Source organism: Podarcis melisellensis (genome assembly GCF_964234715.1).
Source record: "Podarcis melisellensis genome assembly, chromosome: 5".
Classification (NCBI taxonomy): Eukaryota; Metazoa; Chordata; class Lepidosauria; order Squamata; family Lacertidae; genus Podarcis; species Podarcis melisellensis.
The window spans coordinates 67877704-67899455 of record NC_138537.1 but is presented as its reverse complement, the minus strand read 5'-3'; the positions used below and the strand labels follow the sequence as shown (position 1 = coordinate 67899455).

The window sequence follows — 21752 nt, the reverse complement described above, 5'->3', positions numbered from 1 at the left end:
CTGCATGCCTCTGAGGGCAGCTACCTAGTTGGCCTAATGACAGTACTGGTTCTGTCTATGTGAGGGGAGTCTTTAAAATGGAGGAACATCGAAGCATTTGGGGTGCAATCCTAAACATGTTTACTAGTGATAAGCCTCATAATGGGACTTCCTTCTGATTAAACCGGCATATGATTGCACCGCCAATCCCCCACCTTCAGTCTGAAGTGTTCCAGAGCAGCAATAGATACTGATCATGCATTCCCTCTCTTGTCAAATGAACACACAATCACAAGGGAGTGACTCTGAGACATTTATTTTCATGTTCTTCACCTGCTGTTTAAAGCAAAGCAAAAAGCATCCATACCCCCAAACTGTATAATCAAAACTGAATGTTATACTGCTGTACCCTTGGGGTTTAAACTTGTATAAAATACAAGTTCCCCAGGGGGAGGCAAGGCTAAAATCTGTCACAGCAAAAACAGCAGAAAGTCCTGAAGCACCGTGAAGACTAATAATGTTATATTGTGGCATATTTCATGACTTAATCTCTACTTCAACACATGCAAGGCCTAAGAGGCCTATTTATTTATTTAAAGCATTTTTACCACACGCTTTGGTCAGAAAACAACTCTCAGGACAGGTTACAAAGATCAGTAGTAAAACAGACCTGGTGTACTATTTGACAGACATGACACATAAGCAGAAGGAATGGGAAGAGAGGAGGAGAAAAGCAAACTCGTGCATTACTTCTTAAAGTTGCAGTTCTTATAACACTAAGCTAGGATGGAAATAATTCAAGGAGACTGGTGGAATGGCTGCAGTTGAGAGAGAGAGCATAGGTGGCTGGTCTCCCAGCAAAGATGATGAAGTACCGTAGTTTTGATTTTCTTCTTTCCCTCTGCTCCTCAGTCTGATGTACAGGTACTTTCATTCCAAACAATTAATGAAATTTCCTTTCAGGATTGTTCTTTTAAACGGTACACTTTTGTAATCAATTAAGAACCAACCATGCCTTCAAGGGCACCCTTATTGATGAACACTTCAGTAGCATCTGGTGTTTACCTTGCCTTCTAAGATATGTGGGTATTTGTCTTTTCTAGATGCATCTCATAAATTGTATAAATTCCCTCTAGAGATCCATCTTTGTACCTGCTGCCTTTGGAGCAATTTTAAAACTGCTAACCCTAAACTCATTTTTTAAATAGAAAATTTGCCAGGCACGTAGCCTGTGGTCTGTGAATAACTGCTTGATACCGACTTCATAATTCTTTATTAGATTGCATATAAACAACCCTCAAATATGTAGGCTATTTCCACGCACAAAAAACTTGTAAAGAATTTTTTTTTCTGCTTTGCTGAATTTAAGCAGAATTTTCTGTTTTAACATCTATTTTTAGGCACTGATAAGGTCAATATCCTAGGGAGTCTGAAAAATAAACACTCGCGATAAAGAATTTATACACCATGTTCAGGCTGCATCTGGAGAACTGAGGGAGAAATTCAGTGTCGCCCAATGTTAAGCCTTCCATCAGGACATTTCAGCTTGCCAGATGGAACATTCTTTTCAGTGGGGTGGGGGGTGGGCTGCCAACCCACCTAGAGCCAATTTCATAGGGGGGACCCTGATGTACAGACAGAAATCCCTGCACATGTCTTCTGCCATTGGCAACTGTTCGGTGAATTCCACCCGAATTACAGTGCTCACTTCTGGACACTACATATTGTAAATAACAACAACAACAACAACACATTGACAAAATGGAGCTTTTTCAGAGAGTGGTTATTGGGATGGTGAGGAGTTTTGGAAATTGAGTCCAAGGAAAACCAGTTGGAAGAACTGGGAATGCTTAGCCTGGAGAAGAGGAGATGAAAGAGCGTTATGATAATAGACTTCTGTTACTCTCCTATTTTAGGGTAATCTTCCTATTGGCAAGAGTCAATTAGTCATTTTTAGAGGAGAACACACTGGAAACTTCAGTTTTATTCACAAATTCACTGAACAGGTATCGTGGAGGTGTGGAAGCCAGGTTTTTCTAGTCCTAAAGCAACATTGGTAGTCCTCCACAATCCAAATGAGGTCCCTGTGAACTGCTGCCACTCAATCTTCCTCACACAACTCATTCATACACTTGCCTATTCAGGCAAAACTTGTAGTTGCGATCTACATTCCAGGTGTCCAGTTGCTTGCTGTCTCTCTCATATATCTCTAAACACCCCACCCATCTGAGTGCTTTGCCCCAGCCACTCTTCAAATGGCACATCATGTCCCAGAGGTGGTGTTGTTGTTGTTTAGTCGTTTAGTCGTGTCCGACTCTTCATGACCCCAAGGACCAGAGCACGCCAGGCACTCCTGTCTTCCACTGCCTCCCGCAGTTTGGTCAAACTCATGCTGGTAGCTTCGAGAACACTATCCAACCATCTCGTCCTCTGTCGTCCCCTTCTCCTTGTTCCCTCCATCTTTCCCAACATCAGGGTCTTTTCCAGAGAGTCTTCTCTTCTCATGAGGTGGCCAAAGTATTGGAGCCTCAGCTTCAGGATCTGTCCTTCCAGTGAGCACTCAATATGTCCATGGAGTTTTCTTGGCAGGGATACTGGAGTGGCTTGCCGGTTCCTCCTCCAGGTGGATCACATTTGGTCAAAACTCTCCACTATGACCTGTTCATCTTGGGTGCCCTGCTTGGCATAGTTCATAGCTTCTCTGAGTTATTCAAGCCCCTTCGCCATGGCAAGACAGTGATCCATGAAGGGGTGTTAGTTTGAAGTGATCCAGTTAGTTTGAAGTGATCCAGAGGTGTTAGTTTGTTGTAATATGGCATAAGCTTTGAGGAACATAAATCACAACAGTATATTAATTTTCTCTACATATACGGTATGTTAACCTTTAGACAGCGAGTGCCTGGGATGTGTATCTGCAACAACAACAAGGTTTGGAGCAGGCTTCATATGTCAACTAAAACATTTCCTCCTTTTTGGTGATAATATAAGGAGCAATCAAGTGGCAATCATAATGACTAAAAATGTAATTAAATCCTGCCCAATGAGCCCTTTCTTTCCCACCCCTGGATAAGCAGTTAATTAGCTATTTATGCCATAAGTCCAAGTATTAAATATCATTATACGCAGGGGAAGAGCATAATAGCTCAAGTCTGTTTCTTTCCTCTTCCTATCTACAGCGTTTAGAACATTCAAAGTCCACATTCCTGAGATTAGGTTGCTGGAAAGAAAAATGCCATGTTGTCTTATATTGCAAAACCAGATGGCTTCTTTCTTCTTTTTTTCTTTTTGAAAGGACAGGTTACTGAAAAATAACATCTCATAACATCAATTAATTTTTTTAAAAATCCCCTTCCAGAAAAGATTCTGCTCCTGTAATAAGAAAACACCAGATACAATACATCACATAATTCTGGATTGCCCTCTTCTCAATTAATTCATAGCTGGGGCATTTTCCATAGTATTATATCATACTTTTGAAGGGAATGACATTTACAGTGCATACTTCATCTACTTCCTCTGAATTAATTCCACTAGTTTCAATTCTGGATTAACTGGGTTGAGAATAAGATGCCGTGCCATGTTGATGGAAATTCAGATGAAAACCTACTAAGATAACTGTATGACTCATCCATTTTTTGGTATCACAGGCACCCAAACCTCAGAGGTATAATCATCCCTAAGAATCTCTGTTTGGAGAGAGACAAATAGTTCTTGTGGGAACCAAATACAGCTTGAAATAGGCATTGCCTTGCAAAGTATGCATCTGACTGATTCATTGGCACCTCTGGTCAACTAGATTTGGCAGGCCTGTGTGGAATAAGTGTAGAGCAAGGACTTGAAGGCAAAATGTGGTCCTACAGACCTCTTTATCTGGCTCGTGGGACTCTCCCCCTCTTCCTTGCTAGAATTTGCCTTGAACTCTGATAATGTTTCTTGCTTAACTGGATGTTACCTGGATGGAGGCCATAGAGAGGTGTGCGTGTTTGGATATAGAAACTAGCCTGCTATACAAAGGTAACGTTCACATCCATTGCTCTGTTCCCCGTTGTCTCTGGCCCCACTCTCCATTGGCATGTGGCCCCTGGGAAGTTGTCCAGAAGGAAATCATGGAATCATGGTGCGCAGCCTGGGAGTCATTTTGGACTCACAGCTGAAGATGGAGGCGCAGGTGAATTCTGTGTCCAGGGCAGCTGTCTACCAGCTCCACCTGGTACGCAGGCTAAGACCCTACCTGCCCACAGACTGTCTCGCCAGAGTAGTGCATGCTCTAGTTATCTCCCACTTGGACTACTGCAATGCGCTCTATGTGGGGCTACCTTTGAAGGTGACCCGGAAACTGCAATTAATCCAGAATGCGGCAGCTAGACTGGTGACTGGGAGTGGCTGCCGGGACTACATAACACCAGTATTGAAAGACCTACATTGGCTCCCAGTACGTTTCCGAGCACAATTCAAAGTGTTGATGCTGACCTTTAAAGCCCTAAACGGCCTCGGTCCTGTATACCTGAAGGAGCGTCTCCACCCCATCATTCAGCCCAGCCACTGAGATCCAGTGCCGAGGGCCTTCTAGCGGTTCCCTCATTGAGAGAAGTGAGGTTACAGGGAACCAGACAGAGGGCCTTCTTGGTAGTGGCGCCCACCCTGTGGAATACCCTCCCTTCAGATGTGAAGGAAATAAGCAGATATCCTATTTTTAAAAGACATCTGAAGGCAGCCCTGTTCAGCGAAGTTTTTAATATTTAATGCTGTACTGTTTTTAACATTTGATTGGGAGCCGCCCAGAGTGGCTGGGGAGACTCAGCCAGATGGGCGGGGTAAATAATAATAATAATAATAATAATAATAATAATAATAATAATAATAATAATAAATTATTATCATCATCACCACAGAAATGTAGAAATGTACATCTAGTCCAAGAATCATTTCAAACCCATGGCCCTGAGATTAACAGTCTCATGTTCTGTCTACTGAGCTATCCCAGGTTCAAATGCAGCCCTTGGGCTGAAAAATGATCCTCAGCCTTTATGTAGACCTTCAAGATTTGTGCATATCGTTCTTTCAAGCCACCTTTAACTATGGTTTGTTTCCTGCCTTAGTACCTACAATCCAAGCTGCAAAGCTGTTACAAGACCCAATGAATCAACAGGATAAAGAAAAAGGCTGCTGTGAAAAATTACTTTATTTTTGTGATAATTTGGTGTTTTTGAGAATAATCAGAAAGGGAAGGAAGAGATGATGATGTTTCCAGAGCGCCTTTAGTTCTGAAACTATATTCTTTGAACTAAATGCTAATGTCTGCTTGAGCCAGCTCTTTATTATCTGTTTATCTCTGGTCAAAAAGGTGAACTGAGGATAATCTTGATTGCAATACATTGGCAAATTACTTGGCTTTCAGGGGGGGGGGGAGAGAGGGAGGGAGCATGCTCAGAGATCCACTGTGCATTCTGACAATTTTTCTGGCTGCTTCCCCCCTCCCCCAATTTCTGGCAGTGCTATTGATTCTCACTTCTGTTTTTCCATACGCTCTTCTTTTTTTGATGTTATGCCACTAACACATCTATTAAGCAAGGAGAGCCAGCTTCTCTACCCTGCTGCCTCTGTTCTTGGAGGAATGTGCTGAGATTTCCCCACCCACAGTCTGTGAAAACCATTAACATTTTTCTTTTTCTTCAGCTGTGTTTCTGATGACTCTGTGAAGCAATACACATCTAAAGATCATCTGGCCAAGCACTTCCAAGTGCCAGTGTTCAAATTTGTGGGTAAGGACAACAAGGTGAGTGAAAATGCGTAGCAGCTGCTCCTTTAGCAGTTTGCTAGCAAAACATCTGACACATGCATGGACAATAGATGCAGGAGGTGCCCTTGAAGGATGCAAATCAGAGATGCATTGCCTTCTTCCAGTTCTTCATAAGGGATTTCACTTTAGGAAGAGGATAAGGATAACAGTTTGCTGGTTCCCTGACTTCTGCTTTTATTTCATACTTTCATACTGACAGTGTAGGAATGACAAAGTGGGTGATTGGGAATATATATATGTATACAATGCACACACACATATAATGCAATAGGATGATGCAATATTGTCTCGGGCAGCACTGGCCTCTGTCCCTCTTTCCTTCACTCCCTCCTCTGATGCCCTCTCACGTCTCTGCCTCCCAAAGGCTTGCACAGCTGTTTGTTGCAGCAGCCCTGGTTACAAGCTCCTCAGGCGATTGGTCCTCTGGGGCTGGCCAAGGGGTGCTTCCCAAGCCCCTGTGGGGCAGTGTGAGGAGGCACCTCTCTTTGGAGGTGGAGCTCAGAGACCAGGGGTGGCAGCTGTGGCTGCCCGGAGGACTCCCAAGGAGAGAGGAGAGGAGACTGAGGAAACACTCCACAAGGGATGGTATTTGCAAAAGGGTGAGAGGCTCTGCCAGCTCTGCAGGCAAGGGGTGACATAACCGGGCTCCTGAGCCCCATGGGGTGCTGCAGAAAGAATGTAGTTGGTCAAGGGAGCCGTGGACTCAAAAAGATTGAAAACCACTGGTGTAGATATTCCCTCTACTTGGAAAAGAGACAGAACTTTGTTGAGTGCAGCGGAAGCTGAAACTATGTTATCTGTTTAGCTTGTTGACACCACTTTCAACTCCTGTTCAGGAATTGAATACTGCTGCAACCTAAAATTACGTACAACCTGTCTGGTTTTAAGATCACCACCCTGATCAAAACGTTGTGACCTATCTGTTATGCTTTTTTCCCTTTCTTATTTAAGCTCATTTTCAATGCAAACAATATGCAAAACATGTACGCAAAAGTCTGGCGGTTTGGAGTGGAGGTGTCTGCTGGATCAATACTTAACCTGCTTTGTTTTATGGCATAAAATCCCAGTGCAGCCTTTTCAGTCGATTTCTTCTTCTCGGGAGCAGACTACACTGAAGATAGAAGGAATACTAAGCCCCAGGCAGAATTATTTGTAAGCCTCATAGCCTAAAAGGCTCCGAGCCTAGCAGGTTGCTTCTCTGAACTTCTGTTTCAGACATGCCACTGCAGAAGCCTATAGGTTGCATGTGGTTGTGAGGCAAAACAGGGTGTTTTCTGAGTTTCTGGCTTCTGTACAAATACTGCTACCCCCCACCAACCTGAATTGTTTCCTTTACCTAGCAAATCCCTGGATTCTGCAGATGTGCATGACAGATTCCCCCAGGCCATTTGGGATGCTTCATATTTGTTTATCTCCTTTTGTATTCAGGAAGTGTTCCTCCACTGCCGTGTCCTTGTGTGTGGAGTGACAGAAGAGAGGTCTCGCTGTGCCCAAGGCTGCCGCAGGCGGATGCGCAGATGGGCAGAGTCAGAGGAAGAGGAAGCCAGTCACATGGCTAATAGCATCCTCACAGGTGGTCCCATTAGAATTGACATGGAGAAGTAGATCTATCTCAGCCTTCACCAGCCTAGATCCCACCAGACTATGACCCCCGTTTTGGGCCTACAGCCTCCATGCTGCTTGAGGCTGATGGGAGTTGTAGTCCAAAGCATCTGGAGGGCACCAGGTTGGCAAAGGCTGTCTTATCTTGTGAACATGCTGTCTCACTGATGCTTTCTCCTATGTACCTTTGATAGTGAGCAGTCATCTGTGTTTGGCAAGAAAATAAAGGCAACAAACAAAACAAAACAAAACCATGTGATTTCCTCTTTCCCCAGCGAAAGCCTATGATCTTTGCTAAGGTCAGATTAGATGCAATCTCATCCAAATGCTGTTTGATGTCTGATAATGGATGGTTGGAGCAAAATTAAATGGGCCATTTGAATCACAGGGATGACAATGGTACCAATTTTTGTTAGAAATCATTAGTTCAAAGAGCATGTAAAATGTCCAGATCTATAGCATTTTCATGAACAGGAATTTGGGTTTTTTTACAAGACTACACTGACATAGAGGAGGGGGACACTGTCTGCAACATACCAACAACTTAACTAGCACACTTTATCATTTTTAGGTGTTGAAATCAACACAAACTAAGGGGTGCAGAGGGTGCAGAGTGGTTCAAAATCTAGGAGTTTTGAACCACTTTATAGTATTTAAATGGTGAGATCCTATATCATCATGACCTAGAAAAATCTTTCCTAAAGCCAGATGAACCAGTGGCATAGTAATTTGCAGTCTGGAAAGGTGTTGAAGCTCTTCACAGCGACAGATTCATGAACACCAATCCAAATGTCAGTGTGATAGATCTCACCCAGTAAAAGATGGCTGCATGACCACTGAAGCTCATAGGATTAATTGAAGTTACTGGATTCAGTGAAAAGAAGTGCAATGCAACTCTATTACTGTCTGCTCAGAAGTAAGTACCACCTTGTCCAATAGTGCTTACTCCAAAGTAAGTGTGAATAGGGTTACCAACTTAGTCTCTATTTCCTATTCAATAAATTCTGTGGACTTCAGTGATACTGTTGGGGAACATCTTTCTCTATAGTCCACAAAGTACTTATGCTAGAACCAGGGCCAGTCCTACCATTAGGCAGAAGGGGGCAGCTGCCTTATGCAGCAGATGCTGGGGAATGGGCAGCTGTTGCCTTCAGGGGAGATGCTGCCTTCAGGTGTAATAAAATTAAACTTCCAGTCAAGTTGGTTTCAATATATAGAATGGGGGGAAGGCTCCCTTTTGTCCTTCAACACAAGCAGGAAAATGCCTTTGGCAAGCTCTGGCCAGGAAAGTCCAGAATTCGTGTAGTTCCCCTTTAAAGCCTTTGCATTGTCCTCTTCCTATATCTTCTCTCTACTTTTTGTAAGGATTATTAAGAAATATTTTGTTGGTTGTAGCCAAATGCCTTGCATAGGCTCACAGTCAGCACTGATGTAAGATATATGCACCATGTGTTCAAACTATATAATCTACACTAAAAAAATTAAAAAATAATAAAGGCTTGGAAATAGGTGCTGAAAATTCTATATGTTTTAACTTGCTAACTGTGTATTACTAGGAAGTTCATTAATTGTAGCATTCTTATAGTGTGAAGCTCCATTCTCCATCCCAAATAACATAGCATTTATGTTTTGTAATGTTTTGATCATATTGCTCTCATCATGCACACCTATTGTTAGGAATTTAAAACATAATGATAAAAGACAGTATAGGAAACTGATGTAGGGCTGCCATTATCAGGATTTCAAAGGTGGAATTGACGTATGGGGGGAATTTCCACAAAGCTCAACAACTAACTGATGGACCTACCAAACATCAACCCAGATGGAAGAATGAAATATTGGGAGACAACACACTTATCGCAGGATAGCCTAAATAGGGAGGGGGGTTTATTTAGTTATGGGATCATGGAAAAGAGTAAATACTGTACTGAAAAGAGTAAATTGTGTAAGGCATTCATAATGTAAATGGACGGACAAGTTCAACAGTGTTAAAAACAGCTCCAAAAGTTTCAGATAATCAAGAACCAGAGAACATAAGTTTAGGTACAGCAGGATATGTTTAGAAAAAGAATCATGGTGTTATTTTATCAGAGGGCAACAGGCAAAATATCAAAAACGTTCAAATTTGGGACAAGTGGCAATTTGTGTTTACAGAGAAATAACCCAGAGGGTCTAAGAGTTATATTTTGGAAGAATGAGGATGGTTCTAAAAAAATATATAGTTGTGCCACCCGAAGTTGTAAAATAATAGTAATCCTTTGTAGCTAGAAGAGTGCATCGTAAATGTTACTGGCAAGCTCTGATGTTATTTTGAACTATATATGTTATTTAATAAAAGTTAGTTTTACAATGGCCTACCATAATAAACTTTTCAAATAGTCAATATACCTTTGTTTCTTGTTATTAAGCAATATGTATGTTGCTTCTCTTTAAGTGAAGCAATGCCTTGATGGAAATAAAATTAAGAGTAACTTCAAAACCCACACTGTGATCTTGTCATTGTTCCCTCTTTTTTTGTCTTTTGGGAAATCCCCAGAACCAGCCATTCTGTGTGCTGTTGAGTAGTCCATGATCCAGGACTACTGGTACAACCCTGCACCTGTTTTTCCAATAGAATGGGATTCTCATCACCCTTGACTGGCTCTACACCACTATGGCAGCATTAAATGTCTGGTGATAACAGCCAGTCGGCTGTGTGAATATTTGCTGCGGACATGTACTATAGCCAATGTCACGTTTTCTCTGTATCCTTTGTCACATCTGGAATGCTCACACGTACACACATCGCAGTTAGTCTTCACTGAGGTTTGTCATTATGCCAAACAGATGCTTTGGGAAGGTGAAAGAAGATGTCAGATGGAACAGATGAGGGTGCCGGGCCAAGGCAATCGGTTCCAGTCTTCAAGCTGCAATTAAGGCATTTGCAGTGATCGCAATGATCTGCTCCCCTAATGTAACCGCTGCCAAAAATTGCACCTGTGTAGGGAGTAGAGTGCGGAAGTGGGCGCATGAATTCGGCGCTATCGCTGTCAGGCAGTTTGATGCTCACCTCACAACTCTTCCCGTTCTTCCTCCTGACAAATGCAAGCGCTTCTTTGGCTGTCCATGAAAGGACGGCAGCCCAGAGTCCTGACTGTTTTAAATACGGCGTCGGCTACTGATTCACATGCTGGAACAGAGGAGAAAGAGGAGCATGTCAGGGCCAATCAACAATTTTCACTGTGCGCCTACTGAGGTTTGGTCTGCTTCTCTATAGGCAGCTGCTTGTCAAACAGACAGCTTCATGATCCATCATACCAAGGGGAGCTGGTTTAGCTTAATTGGAACTGCCAGCTGAGAAGTGCTAGGCTATGGAGACACCCTTTACATCCAAAGTGCATGGTTTCCCCTAAAGAATTCCCAGGAATGGTGCTGGGAACTGTAGCTCTGTGGTGGTAAGCTACAGTTCCCAGTTTCCTGTGTCTGGTGTAGCTGATAAGCAGTTTGTCATTTGCACTGCAAATTTCTTTGTTTATTGCTAGGATTTCTACCTCACCTTTCCACAAAATAGCCAAAGACTATTTTGTGGATGCTCACTAGAATATCACACTATAGTCCGGGGGTGGGGAAACCTTCAGCCCAGAAGGCCATATCTTTATCTCCCCTGAACCTCTTGGGCCAACTTTGCCAGGTGGTGATGGGGAACCACTCACTTGTCAATCATCTGAAGTCATGATGATATTGGGTTATTGACGCATGTCATTGTTGACCCATGACGATGGTGCTGTGCCCAGTTCTACCCAAACATCCAACAGCCAGCTGATAGCTGGGTGCTGTGCCTAGGACTCAGCAAGATTTCAAAGCCCAGTGCTTGGGAAGCAGGTTGTCAGGCTGGTTGGGAAGTGCTGCACAAAGCATTCTGCAAGTTCTCCCCTCAGCGCTTGCCAAGCATTAATCATAGGGTTTGCAAAGCCCTTTGCGTAGCGTTTCTGAAGCGCTCACCATCTGGTTGTTGGGTGCTTTGCAAGCACTGCACAAGGAGCTTTTCAGGCACTAGGTGCCTGCAAAGCCCCTTTTGGCCAAGCTCCGCCCTTGCCTTCCCCATCAGGTGTAGGGCAGGTGGGCGTAGCTTGCCCCAAATGCCAAAGCTTGCCAAATGGAGAAGTCTGGCAGGCCAAATTTGGCCTGTAGGAGAAAGGTTTCATACTCCTACTATACTTGACTGTTCCCTTTCTTATTAACAGTTAAACAAGATACTACATTTATAATCAGACTCTCTCACCCTTCTTCTTTTTAAGTAAATAGCAGGTTTGTGTGCATGTGCTGCCTCCTCGAGAGGTCCGAAGGGTGACAACACAAGAATGGGCCTTCTCTGCAGTGTCTTCCCATGTGAGGAATGCTCTCCCCAGGGAAGTTCACCTGGCGCCTTCATTATACACCAGGCAAAAATGTTCCTTTTTAACCAGGCCTTTGGTTGATTTGATTGACATTCTATGCCCTTTTAAATTGTGACTTTTGGGGGGGGCATTATTGTGTTGTTGTTGTTTTGATTATGTATTTTGCAGTTTTATATTTCGCTTTTATTCTGTGAACTGCCCTGAGACCTCCAGGTATAGGGCGGTATATTAATAATAATAATAATAATAATAATAATAATAATAATAATAATAAAAGGTTCCTGCATCCCTGGCAAAGATGTGATCTAGGAGTGCAAGGGGAAGACCCATAATTAAGTAGAGAGTTTCATTACTTCAATTCAATGTAATTTTTGATCCTCATGGTGCAGAGGAAATCTAGGAAAATGGAAAGCTGGTATATCTGAAAGGTTTGAATGGCCGACGGGGAAAATGGTCAAGGATGGTTGAAACTGAGCAACACCTGCAGATTCCCCATCCCTGATGCAAGTGATGAATTGCTAAGATGCTCACAGTACATAATCTTTACAGGGCAACTGGCATGATTTTTTTCTTCGGTTTCTAGTAGGTTGTGTACACCTATAAGTACTAAAACCACACACGTTCCATCATCCTAATGAGACAGGAAGCCAATGATGAGGGAAACTGTCTTAGAGAATCTGCTGAGCGTCTGCATCAGCAGCTCTGAACTTCCCCATTTATCTTAATTGTTACACTTGGAAAATAAATTAGTGACCCCTTTGCCATCTAATTGCTGGAAGCTGAACCAGAGAGGGGTAAATGGTGTTGGGGGCGGGGAGAGAAAGGCTAGACACTGTGGGAACAATATTTTTCAAAGCAGCACACATTAGGCAGTACACTCCTCCCCCTCCCCTGCCCACTTATTAAGATTCCTAGGGAATCTTTCTAAAAATCTGCTCATCTATACAGGAGGAGTGAAGGGGGAGAAATTGATTTAGTTCACATTTTAATGCTAAACCCCCAAATTCTCCCACTACAATACTGAGATGCTTCTTGGAAATTGGCCCATCTCCAGATTTTGCACTGCATTTCTCCAGCCAAAGAATATGTACAAAAATGTAATATTAATGAAAGCTGCTCATAAAAACTCACAGTGAAGGTAACATGCCTTCTGTTGGGGGAAATTGCTCTTGAAAATGAATAAACTAAAAAAAAAAAGTTGACTGCGACAAGGTGTGCATCAGGAGAACCGCACGTAGAAGTGCATACAAATATGCCTGAAGACTTCTTTTTTTTAAAAAAGAAAGGATTGAAAACATATGTAGAAATACAAGCAACCCAATTTAAGACTGGAGAAATGGGAAAAAACAACCAACATGGACACATCTTCCTATCCTTACACTGAGGTAGCTAATTGGCAGCTGATGAACCCAACATTTGCCTGGGGTCAGACACAGACTACATGTTTATGGCCACATCACAACATACATTTAAAGCACTACACTACTACTTTAATTATCCATGGCTTCCCCCAAAAGAATTCTGGGAGCTGTGGTTTGTTAAGGGTACTGAGAGTTGTTACAGGACCTCCTATTTCCCTCATAGAGTTACAGTTCACAAAGTGGTTTTACCTAGTTCCTAGGCAGCTCTGAGAATTGTAGCTTTGTGAGGGGAACTGGGGTCTCCTAAGAACTCTCAGCACCCTTAACAAATGACAGCTCTCAGAATTCTTTGGGCGAAGCCATGGCTGTTTAAAGTGGTAGCGTACTGCTTTAAATGTATGTTATGCAGCTTATGTTTGCCCAGTCCATTTGTAATAGCTCCTGCTAAAGTGTGGTGTCTGAAGTGCTAGCAAGTATCTTTGGTGCTTATTAAAATATAATTTGAAATACCATTACCTGGCATTTTCAGAAAGTAAAATTAAAATTATTTTGCTTTCCCAAAGCAGTTTATGTGCTTCTTCATCAAGCGTAGACTTACCAAGCTAAAGGTTGTCCAATCACAAAAATAATAGCCGATTTGAATTCCTCACACCCAAAAACATGTTTTTGAGACTGAAGAAACTTCACCCCTTCAAAGGACATTCCGTACTGCCTCATTCCCACCAACTGCTTAGGAAGTCAGCCATCACTGAGTTACACTTCCTTCCACTTAATGCATCCCTGGGTGGGAAACTCACCTGCCACCTTGGAGACGAAGCCAAGGCTGCGCTTGAGGTCGGAGCAGATGGACTGCAAACACCAGCGAAACTTGGCATCGCAGCGGTATTTGTTGGCCCCACAGGTATCATAGCATATATCCAGCTGGTTGCAACACTTAGTCATGGCAGGGATACCCATATCCAGCTGTACATGAAAGGAGAGGGAAGAAAAGATTCTCTGACACACAACATTGCTTCCCTCATATTTCTTCTCTGAATGCTGTTTATAAAATTTAATTTTGCATGGATTAGCTGCAACGGATTGAACTGCCTGATACTGACGGTTCTTAGGAGACCAACAGGATGAGAAAAACATGCTGCAGTGAAATTAAACAATAGCTAAACCACAGAGTCTAGGACTTGCCGATCAGAAGGTCGGCAGTTTGAATCCCCGTGACGGGGTGAGCTCCCGTTGCTCAGTCCCTGCTCCTGCCAACCTAGCAGTTCGAAAGCACGTCAAAGTGCAAGTAGATAAATAGGTACCGCTCCGGCGGGAAGGCAAACGGCGTTTCCGTGCACTGCTCTGGCTCGCCAGAAGCGGCTTAGTCATGCTGGCCATGTGACCCAGAAGCTGTACACCGGCTCCCTCGGCCAATAAAGTGAGATGAGCACCGCAACCCCAGAGTTGGTCACAACTGAACCTAATGGTCAGGAGTCCCTTTACCTTTACCTTTATGCCTATCAAATAACCATGTCACTTGTCTTGGGAAACAATGCCATAGTTCCTTGAGCAGAGCTAACATGGTGTCCTTCAGATTTTGTAGGCTCCCAATTCCCCTCAAAGGAGTAACATTGGAAGCGGCCTCATACCAAATCAGACCATTGGTCCACTAAGCTCAGCAGTGCCCACAATGACTGGCAGGAGCTCTCCAAGATTTCAGGAAGGGGTCTCTCCCAGACGTAGTAACCTTGTTGGTTACCTTTGTCTTAAATCAACCTCTGGCCAAGGCTGATGGGAGCTGTGGTCCAAACCATCTGGAGGGCACCAGGTTGGGGAAGGCTGTCCTAACATGTGGTTGCCCATGGCTTTTGACTACAGAGATGGCAGTTAATACAAGAACAGGCTTGTCATCATCCACCTTCGCCACAGATGATCTGAATATGTCAATGAACCACACATATTTCTTTTTTTGGTCAGGTAACACCCTGAACACAGTGAAATATATTTCATTTGCTGACCAGCATCAAAGAAGGACGAATCTTCTCCAAGGAAACATCAAGCCATTTATGGCGAGGCTTCCACTGACAAGGAGCAACTCACGTTTACAGAACAAGGGGACACTGTCATTTATATAGGGTTCTTCAACATCAACTTCGTTGGACTGGTTATGTTGTGCGGATGCCTGATTATCGTCTTCCAAAGCAAGTACTCTATTCCAAACTTAAAAATGCAAAGTTTAATGCTGGTGGTCAACAAAAGAGGTTTAAAGACTCTCTCAAGGCAAATCTTTAAAAATGTGGTAGAAAAACTGACAACTGGGAAACACTGGCCTGAGAGTGCTCCAATTGGAGAACAGCCTTCACCAAAGGTGTCATGGGCTTTGAAGACACTCGAACTCAAAATACTCAAACGAAAGGGAGAAATGTGCTAAGAGGAAGGCAGGTTTGGCAAACCCTCACCATGACCAACTCCCACCTTCTTAAAATAACATAGCACTTGACACACAATTAAGATAATGGCGATTCTCAACTCTTTTAGCAGCTAAGGCAGGCCCGCTGATAAGAGAGAAACAAAGAGCAGCCTGCAGCAGTCTGGAGCAGGGCCAAATCTCTCAGAGAGTTTCCATAGCATGCGGCTGCAGCAATTATAAAATACTTCAAAAACTGACTGGGTCAGTTAAGATAAAATATAAAAGATTAAAAGAAGATTAAAAGAAGTCCGAAGAGCACCAGTAAGCGCGTCTTACCTCGGCGCCATGTTGGCCCCTCCTCCACCTGGAAGCCTATGTCCCCACTGTGGAAGGACGTGTGGATCCAGAATTGGCCTCCACAGTCACTTACAAACCCACTGTTAAAATCCTGTTTATGGAAGACAATCTTAATCGGCTACGAGTGATTGCCAAAGAAGAAGAAAAGAAAAAGATATTGCCCATCAGCCTCAAGCTGCCAGATGCTGAGTCCCTCTGAGGCGATGGTGCCAGTTGGCATTTAGGACCAAAGCCCATCAGTTACAACTCATGCATTCCAATCTGGTCCACATCCAGGTACCATGTCAGCTCTTTGGAGTGCTTTTCCACTCGTTTTTATTACAGATCCCGCTTTCTTTCATTTTTGCCTTTCTGTAATTATGAAGATAATTGGAGTCGTGAATCCTGCATCCATTTATGCAGTTCCCATCCAGAGGATTTATTTGTTCACCACAGCAGCCACCAACAGTTGGAAGCTAAATGCTCGGGTGACTGGCCAATCAAACAGTAAATTATACGGGTAGCAGTCAGTTGAGAAGTGATCGCTTTGTTTGCCATCAGCAGCCAGCCGTCACCTCTGGCACACACAAGGCAGACAGCTTGCACTTGACATCAGGATGAGAGTGGCTGTCTGGGCAAACATTGAGTGGGATACTCTTCCCATTTGAAGAGCCTGGACAGATCAAGGGACAAAAAGCACCAAGCAATCACAACCCTGCCTGAAAAGGCAAGTGTGGTTAGTAAATCATTTCACTGGGTAATGAGATGTTAGCAGTACATACACTTTCGGGTACCTTGAGACCCAGGAAATAGGAGCTGCAGCCATTGGGTTCTGGAGACTTGTAATCTGGCCTGGCCATTGGTGCTTTCCCTGTAAGACAAGTGGATAACACACCCAAAGAAAGCATTAATAGTTCTAGATGTGACAGCCTTGGAAAGGAGGACTTTGTACAAAGCTTATTGCAGGGCTGGTGAGCATCAGGAAAGGACTGGCTTGGCTTTGCCAAAGAGCAAGGAATCAATTTAGTTGGGCATCCTTGGGAACAGGACTAGAAGCAACAGCTGAAGGCCCCAGGGGGCTGGAAGGGCCCTTTAGCACCAGGCGGTAGTGAAACTTGAATCCATCTATGGTAGCCACCTGATCTTTTAAGTGGCCCAAGATGTAAGTCCCTGGAAACCTCTAGTGTTCATTGATCTAATGGCCAGGGCATTGCATCTGGGTGATGTAAGATGGCAGGCGGCCACCATAGATAGGAGTCAAGCTTTGCCTCTGTACAGAAGTGCTGCTGCACAGTAGAAGGTACTGAGTGATGTCACTGCTACAACAAGCAGGATTGGGCCCTGCCCTCGTTGATGGATATTGGAGTCCCCTGACTGGCACTGTTCCAAGTGTCCCCCATAGTCTGTTGCCAAACAAGTTTCATAATATAAAGTTGAAGTCATTCATATCTATACATATCTATATCTTTTATTTCATGCTATTTACAACAGACTAGAATTGCAATTAAAATTTAATTTTGCAAAGGTGTTTTTAAAAATCTAGCAAAGTGGTTAATTCCAACACTCAACATGTAAAACATCCATTTCACATTCAGAATTGAAATACTCATTTTGAAAGGGCGTTTCCTGTCAAAATTCAAGTGTTGACATCTTGTTTTTTATTTTATCTGATGTAAAATGTAGTATTTCAAAAGATGTCAACAGTCAATGAGCAAATATGTGTCTCCCATAAGTAGCATTGCATGCCAACAACCCAATACTGTGGGTTCCTTGTTCTCTGTATGATCCAGTTCATGTATACAATGGAAATGCAACTAGGTCAAGAAATACAATGCATTTCCATCTCAGGGTTTTTGTACCTTCTAAAAACTTGGAAGTCCCCCAAACTTGTAAATATTCCCCGTGTGTGTGTGTGTGTGTGTGTGTGTGTGATGCCTTTTGGTTGCCTAAGCAATGACACTCATACCCTGAAAATATAGGAACCATTCTCTCTTTGTTGCCCTTCAGAGTGGTAGGGGGTGGAAGAGTGGTCTGAGGTACTGCATTATTTACTCTCCAGGAGCCAAATAGTCTGTGGAAGTCCCTGTACTTCAGATACGGACAGAAAGTTCTTCAAACTTTCACTGGTTGCCAACCTAGCTGTCAGCATTCCAAGAACAAATGAGGGGCAAGATGCCATAACCCTCGATGACATGTCAGATGCCATATCATAACAGGATAAATCCCTCCCTTCATTTACTGGCACCGGTCCCCCATCCCCTTGGTGGATGAGCCAATGGAGATCATTGTGAGATCCTGTCTTGTGGGCACCTGGTTGGCCACTGTGAGAACAGGATGCTGGACTAGATGGGCCTGGGGCCTCATCCAGCAGGCCTCTTCTTGCCTTCTTCAAGGATGTCCCACACATGACATGGCTGTTAACCCAGGTTTGCAGTTGAATGTACACCTGACGAACAGCTGAATCTTTGATGAGCGTACTTGTCTGCATTGCATTAAAATGTACAGTGGTACCTCGGGTTAAGAACTTAATTCAATCCGGAGGTCTGCTCTTAACCTGAAACTGTTCTTAACCTGAAGCACCACTTTAGCTAATGGGGCCACCTGCTGCCGCTGCGCCGCCACTGCATGATTTCTGTTCTCATCCTGAAGCAAAGTTCTTAACCCAAGGTACTATTTCTGGGTTAGTGGAGTCTGTAACCTGAAGCGTATGTAACCCGAGGTACCTCTGTACCTCAGTTTTCGAACAGCTTAGTTCACGAACAACTTGGAACCCAAACGCTGCAAAACTGGAAGTAGGTGTTCCTGTTTTCAAACTTTTTTTCGGAAGCCGAACGTGCTCCATTTTGAGTCCCCCTGTGTTTCCTGTTGCGCTGCTAATTTGCATTCCCCCCATTGTAATTCAAACCTTGCAGTGTTCTAAGGTGATATTTGGAGCTTATATTTGGTGCTTTTGTTTTTGCTATTTATTTTGTCTTTTTGTTTTTTGAGGCTTTTTCAGTTAATCTGTTTTTGTGACTGTGTGGATCCCAGTTCAGCAACTGACTGACTGACTGATTGATTGATTGACTGCAGAAATGGATAACAGCCCCCTATGCAAACAATGACTACCATTTGTGCAGGTAAGAAAGAAAATTAATTTTAATTTTTATCATCTACAATACTGTTTTATTTATTTTATAGTACAGTAAATTGATTATTGATTTCATTTTGTGGATCAATGGTCTCATTAGATAGTAAAATTCATGTTAAATTGCTGTTTTAGGGGTTGTTTTTAAAAGTCTGGGACAGATTAATCTCTTTTGCATTACTTTCTATGGGAAAGCATGCCTTGGGTTTTGAACGCTTTGGTTTTGGAACAGACTTCTGGAACAGATTAAGTTTGAGAACCATGGTACCACTGTAATGTGTGAATTGAACCCAAACCATCTGTAGCACTGGGCAGCTGCACATATTACAGAAATACTCAGTCTGCTTGTTGTTTTTTTTAAGATGCAAAGCCTTGAGGAGTTTTTGTGACCCAGAAAAGAAAAATCAAGGTGAATAACAACCGTCCACTCTGGGGAAAGAAATGAGCAGCGAATTGATTAACAGCTCCTGGGGACTCCATTGGTACCAATTTCAGAGGTTAATGGAGTGTGGGAGGCACCATAAAAGCAAAATGTATGGTTGTAACTTGTTAGTCTCAACAAAACAAGAAAAAACAAAGTTTTTGGCCTCCAAAGAGATTGTGGATGTTCTTCACTATCCCCAAACCATTCTAGACAGCAAATGTTTAGTGTTTCTACTCCTAACGAATAAATCTGAGCTGACCAAACCAGCAGTCTTGGCTGTTTTGCTTAAGGCTCTCTATCTAGTGACACAAACAACATGCACAGTTCCGGAAGCTGCATGCAGATGGGAACTGCCCATGTAGCACTAGCTGGTGCAAGCAATTTCTAACCCAGCACCTGGAAGCCTGATTCTCGAAGTCCAGTCTTCATCAATCTGTTGCCCTTCAGATATTTTGGATAGATGGGGATGATGGCATATCCTCCAACATATACCCCACACATCTTACTGGGTTGCCCCAGCCACTCTGAGCAGCTTCCAACATACATAAAGGGATAAGAAAACATTAAACATTAAAAAAAACAACCCTTCCCAATACAGGATTGCCTTCAGACACCTTGGGGGTTGGCTGACTCCGTACCCCCAACATTTCTCCAATGAAATACGGACATTGTAAGGAAAAGCACGACATTCAATGATCAAAACAGAAACAGGGATGGATTCTCTAAATCAGGGGCATCCCTGAAAATTAAGGACACTGGAGGGTTGTTGTCCTAAACATCTGAAGGACAGCAGATTGGCAAAGGCTGCCCTGATCCATTGAACTGGAGAAGACAGGTCTGAATTTTGAAGTATGTGTTGCCTGGTTCAGGGAGAAGTCAAAGGATATATTTATCCATTCTAAATAGGTGAAATGAGGATTACATAAACTATGTTAATGATGATGGCTTGGAAACTTCAAGCAGTATGTAGCCCAGATTAACAAATACGCCTAGCCAAAGTGTGCAAGTTCATCAACCATAATAAGAAAATGACAACAAGATGGCTATGCTCTACCTCCAAGTATACCAGCCACAAGAGTTGCTGTGCTTAGGTCCTGCTTGCAGGGTTGCCACAGGCATCTGGTTGGTCACTGTGAGAACAGGGTGCAGGACATTTTGGGAGCCCTGAAACTTGAATTGTTATGGGGGGGCCCTTTGCAACCAGCAATGAACTAACCACTGTTACGTTCTTCAGTGGGGCTGTTCACCTTTACAACATCTGTGCTATTGACTCTCAAACTTTGGGGTTATTGAAATGCATGCAGCAACAACAAAATAATCAATTTGAGTCGTGCGACTCAATTTGCATCTACTAGAACCATTTTTTAAAAAAAGCATTGTGGACTAAAGTCGCTTCTGGGGCCAGTCCAGGATTATGGGCCCTGAAGCTTAATCTTCATTACTTTCAGAGCAGATCCACCCTTGGCTGGACCTATGGACTCATCCAGCAGGCCTCTTATATAGGAAGCAATATTCTGGTCAACTATTGAGAAGCTGATATAGGTTTGAATTTGCCCAGGCTATCACTAACTGAAATGAAACAAGTGCTAAATAGAAGGGAAAGAAGAGGAGCTTACCATATCTACACCGGTACTGGCAGACGCCGTTCTTCCCTCCTAGCAGCTCTGATACGTAGTCTAAATAGGCATTCACAGTCTCAAAGCCATCCCGGATGGTCCCAATACCCCAATCTGAAAAAGAGGCTTCCTCGGGCACTGCTGATGGATGGGCTGCGTTGTCCTGAATTGTCTCTTCAGTGCCTGTCCCCACGGCCAGAGACATGCAGAGAATCAACAAGACACCGAACAGTTTCATTTTGAGGCAAATCCAGGCACAGGGGAAGTTTAGCGAGACAGTGAGGGGTTAGTGAAAAATGACAACTGAGCTGCTCCGAAGGTTTTACACGGCCTGTGTGTACACCCTTCTCTGGTGGACTTTAAACGCTGCTGCTGGGGCAGCAGGATGAGGTCACCACAGTTAAGAGAGAGCACAAAGTTCAGATACTTTGGACGAAGCATAACTCAGTGCAATGGGTCTGTTGCCCAATATTTAAGGCTGTTTTATTTGCTCCCAGGATCACCCTGGCTCAGAAGATGGCACAGGCCAGGTCCTGTAACCCCAGAAGAACTCCAACAGCATAAAACACATCTGCTTCCAAAGCTCCTTCAACATCTCCCATCAACCCACCTCACTCTCCCCTTGTTGTTGTTTCTTTTCCCTTACTCCAGCACTTCTCAAGTAAAATATGAAGCAGGGAGATGAGGTTGTGATCAGTGGAGCCTAGTCTACCTCCGTTTGCCCTCTTTCAGTCTTCACTTG

General features: G+C 43.4%; 2 protein-coding genes across 7 annotated transcripts in view; one reads left to right on the top strand and one right to left on the bottom strand.

The window, feature by feature from the left end:
- Positions 1 to 9764, top strand: part of OIT3 (oncoprotein induced transcript 3) — a 35092-nt gene extending 25328 nt beyond the window's left edge. For both annotated transcript variants that reach the window (XM_081913156.1, XM_081913157.1), the window contains exons 8-9: positions 5656 to 5755; positions 7208 to 9764. In XM_081913156.1, the coding sequence (XP_081769282.1) occupies positions 5656 to 5755; positions 7208 to 7384 (277 nt within the window). In that variant the 3' untranslated portion in view covers positions 7385 to 9764. The remainder of the gene's footprint in view (positions 1 to 5655; positions 5756 to 7207) is intronic.
- Positions 296 to 21359, bottom strand: PLA2G12B (phospholipase A2 group XIIB). Of its 5 annotated transcripts, none has more exons than XM_081913211.1 (5): positions 21011 to 21359; positions 16626 to 16714; positions 13916 to 14081; positions 10431 to 10550; positions 296 to 1834 (listed from the first exon to the last, which is right to left on the bottom strand). In XM_081913211.1, the coding sequence occupies exons 1-4, from the start codon at positions 21246 to 21248 to the stop codon at positions 10432 to 10434; spliced, it is 612 nt and encodes a 203-aa protein (XP_081769337.1). In that variant the 5' UTR covers positions 21249 to 21359; the 3' UTR covers positions 296 to 1834; position 10431. The 5 variants fall into 5 exon arrangements, with proteins under 5 accessions (XP_081769337.1, XP_081769336.1, XP_081769338.1 ...); XM_081913210.1 differs by lacking the exon at positions 296 to 1834 and adding an exon at positions 5938 to 6890; XM_081913212.1 differs by lacking the exon at positions 296 to 1834 and adding an exon at positions 7403 to 7586.
- Between the last annotated feature and the right edge of the window lie 393 nt (positions 21360 to 21752).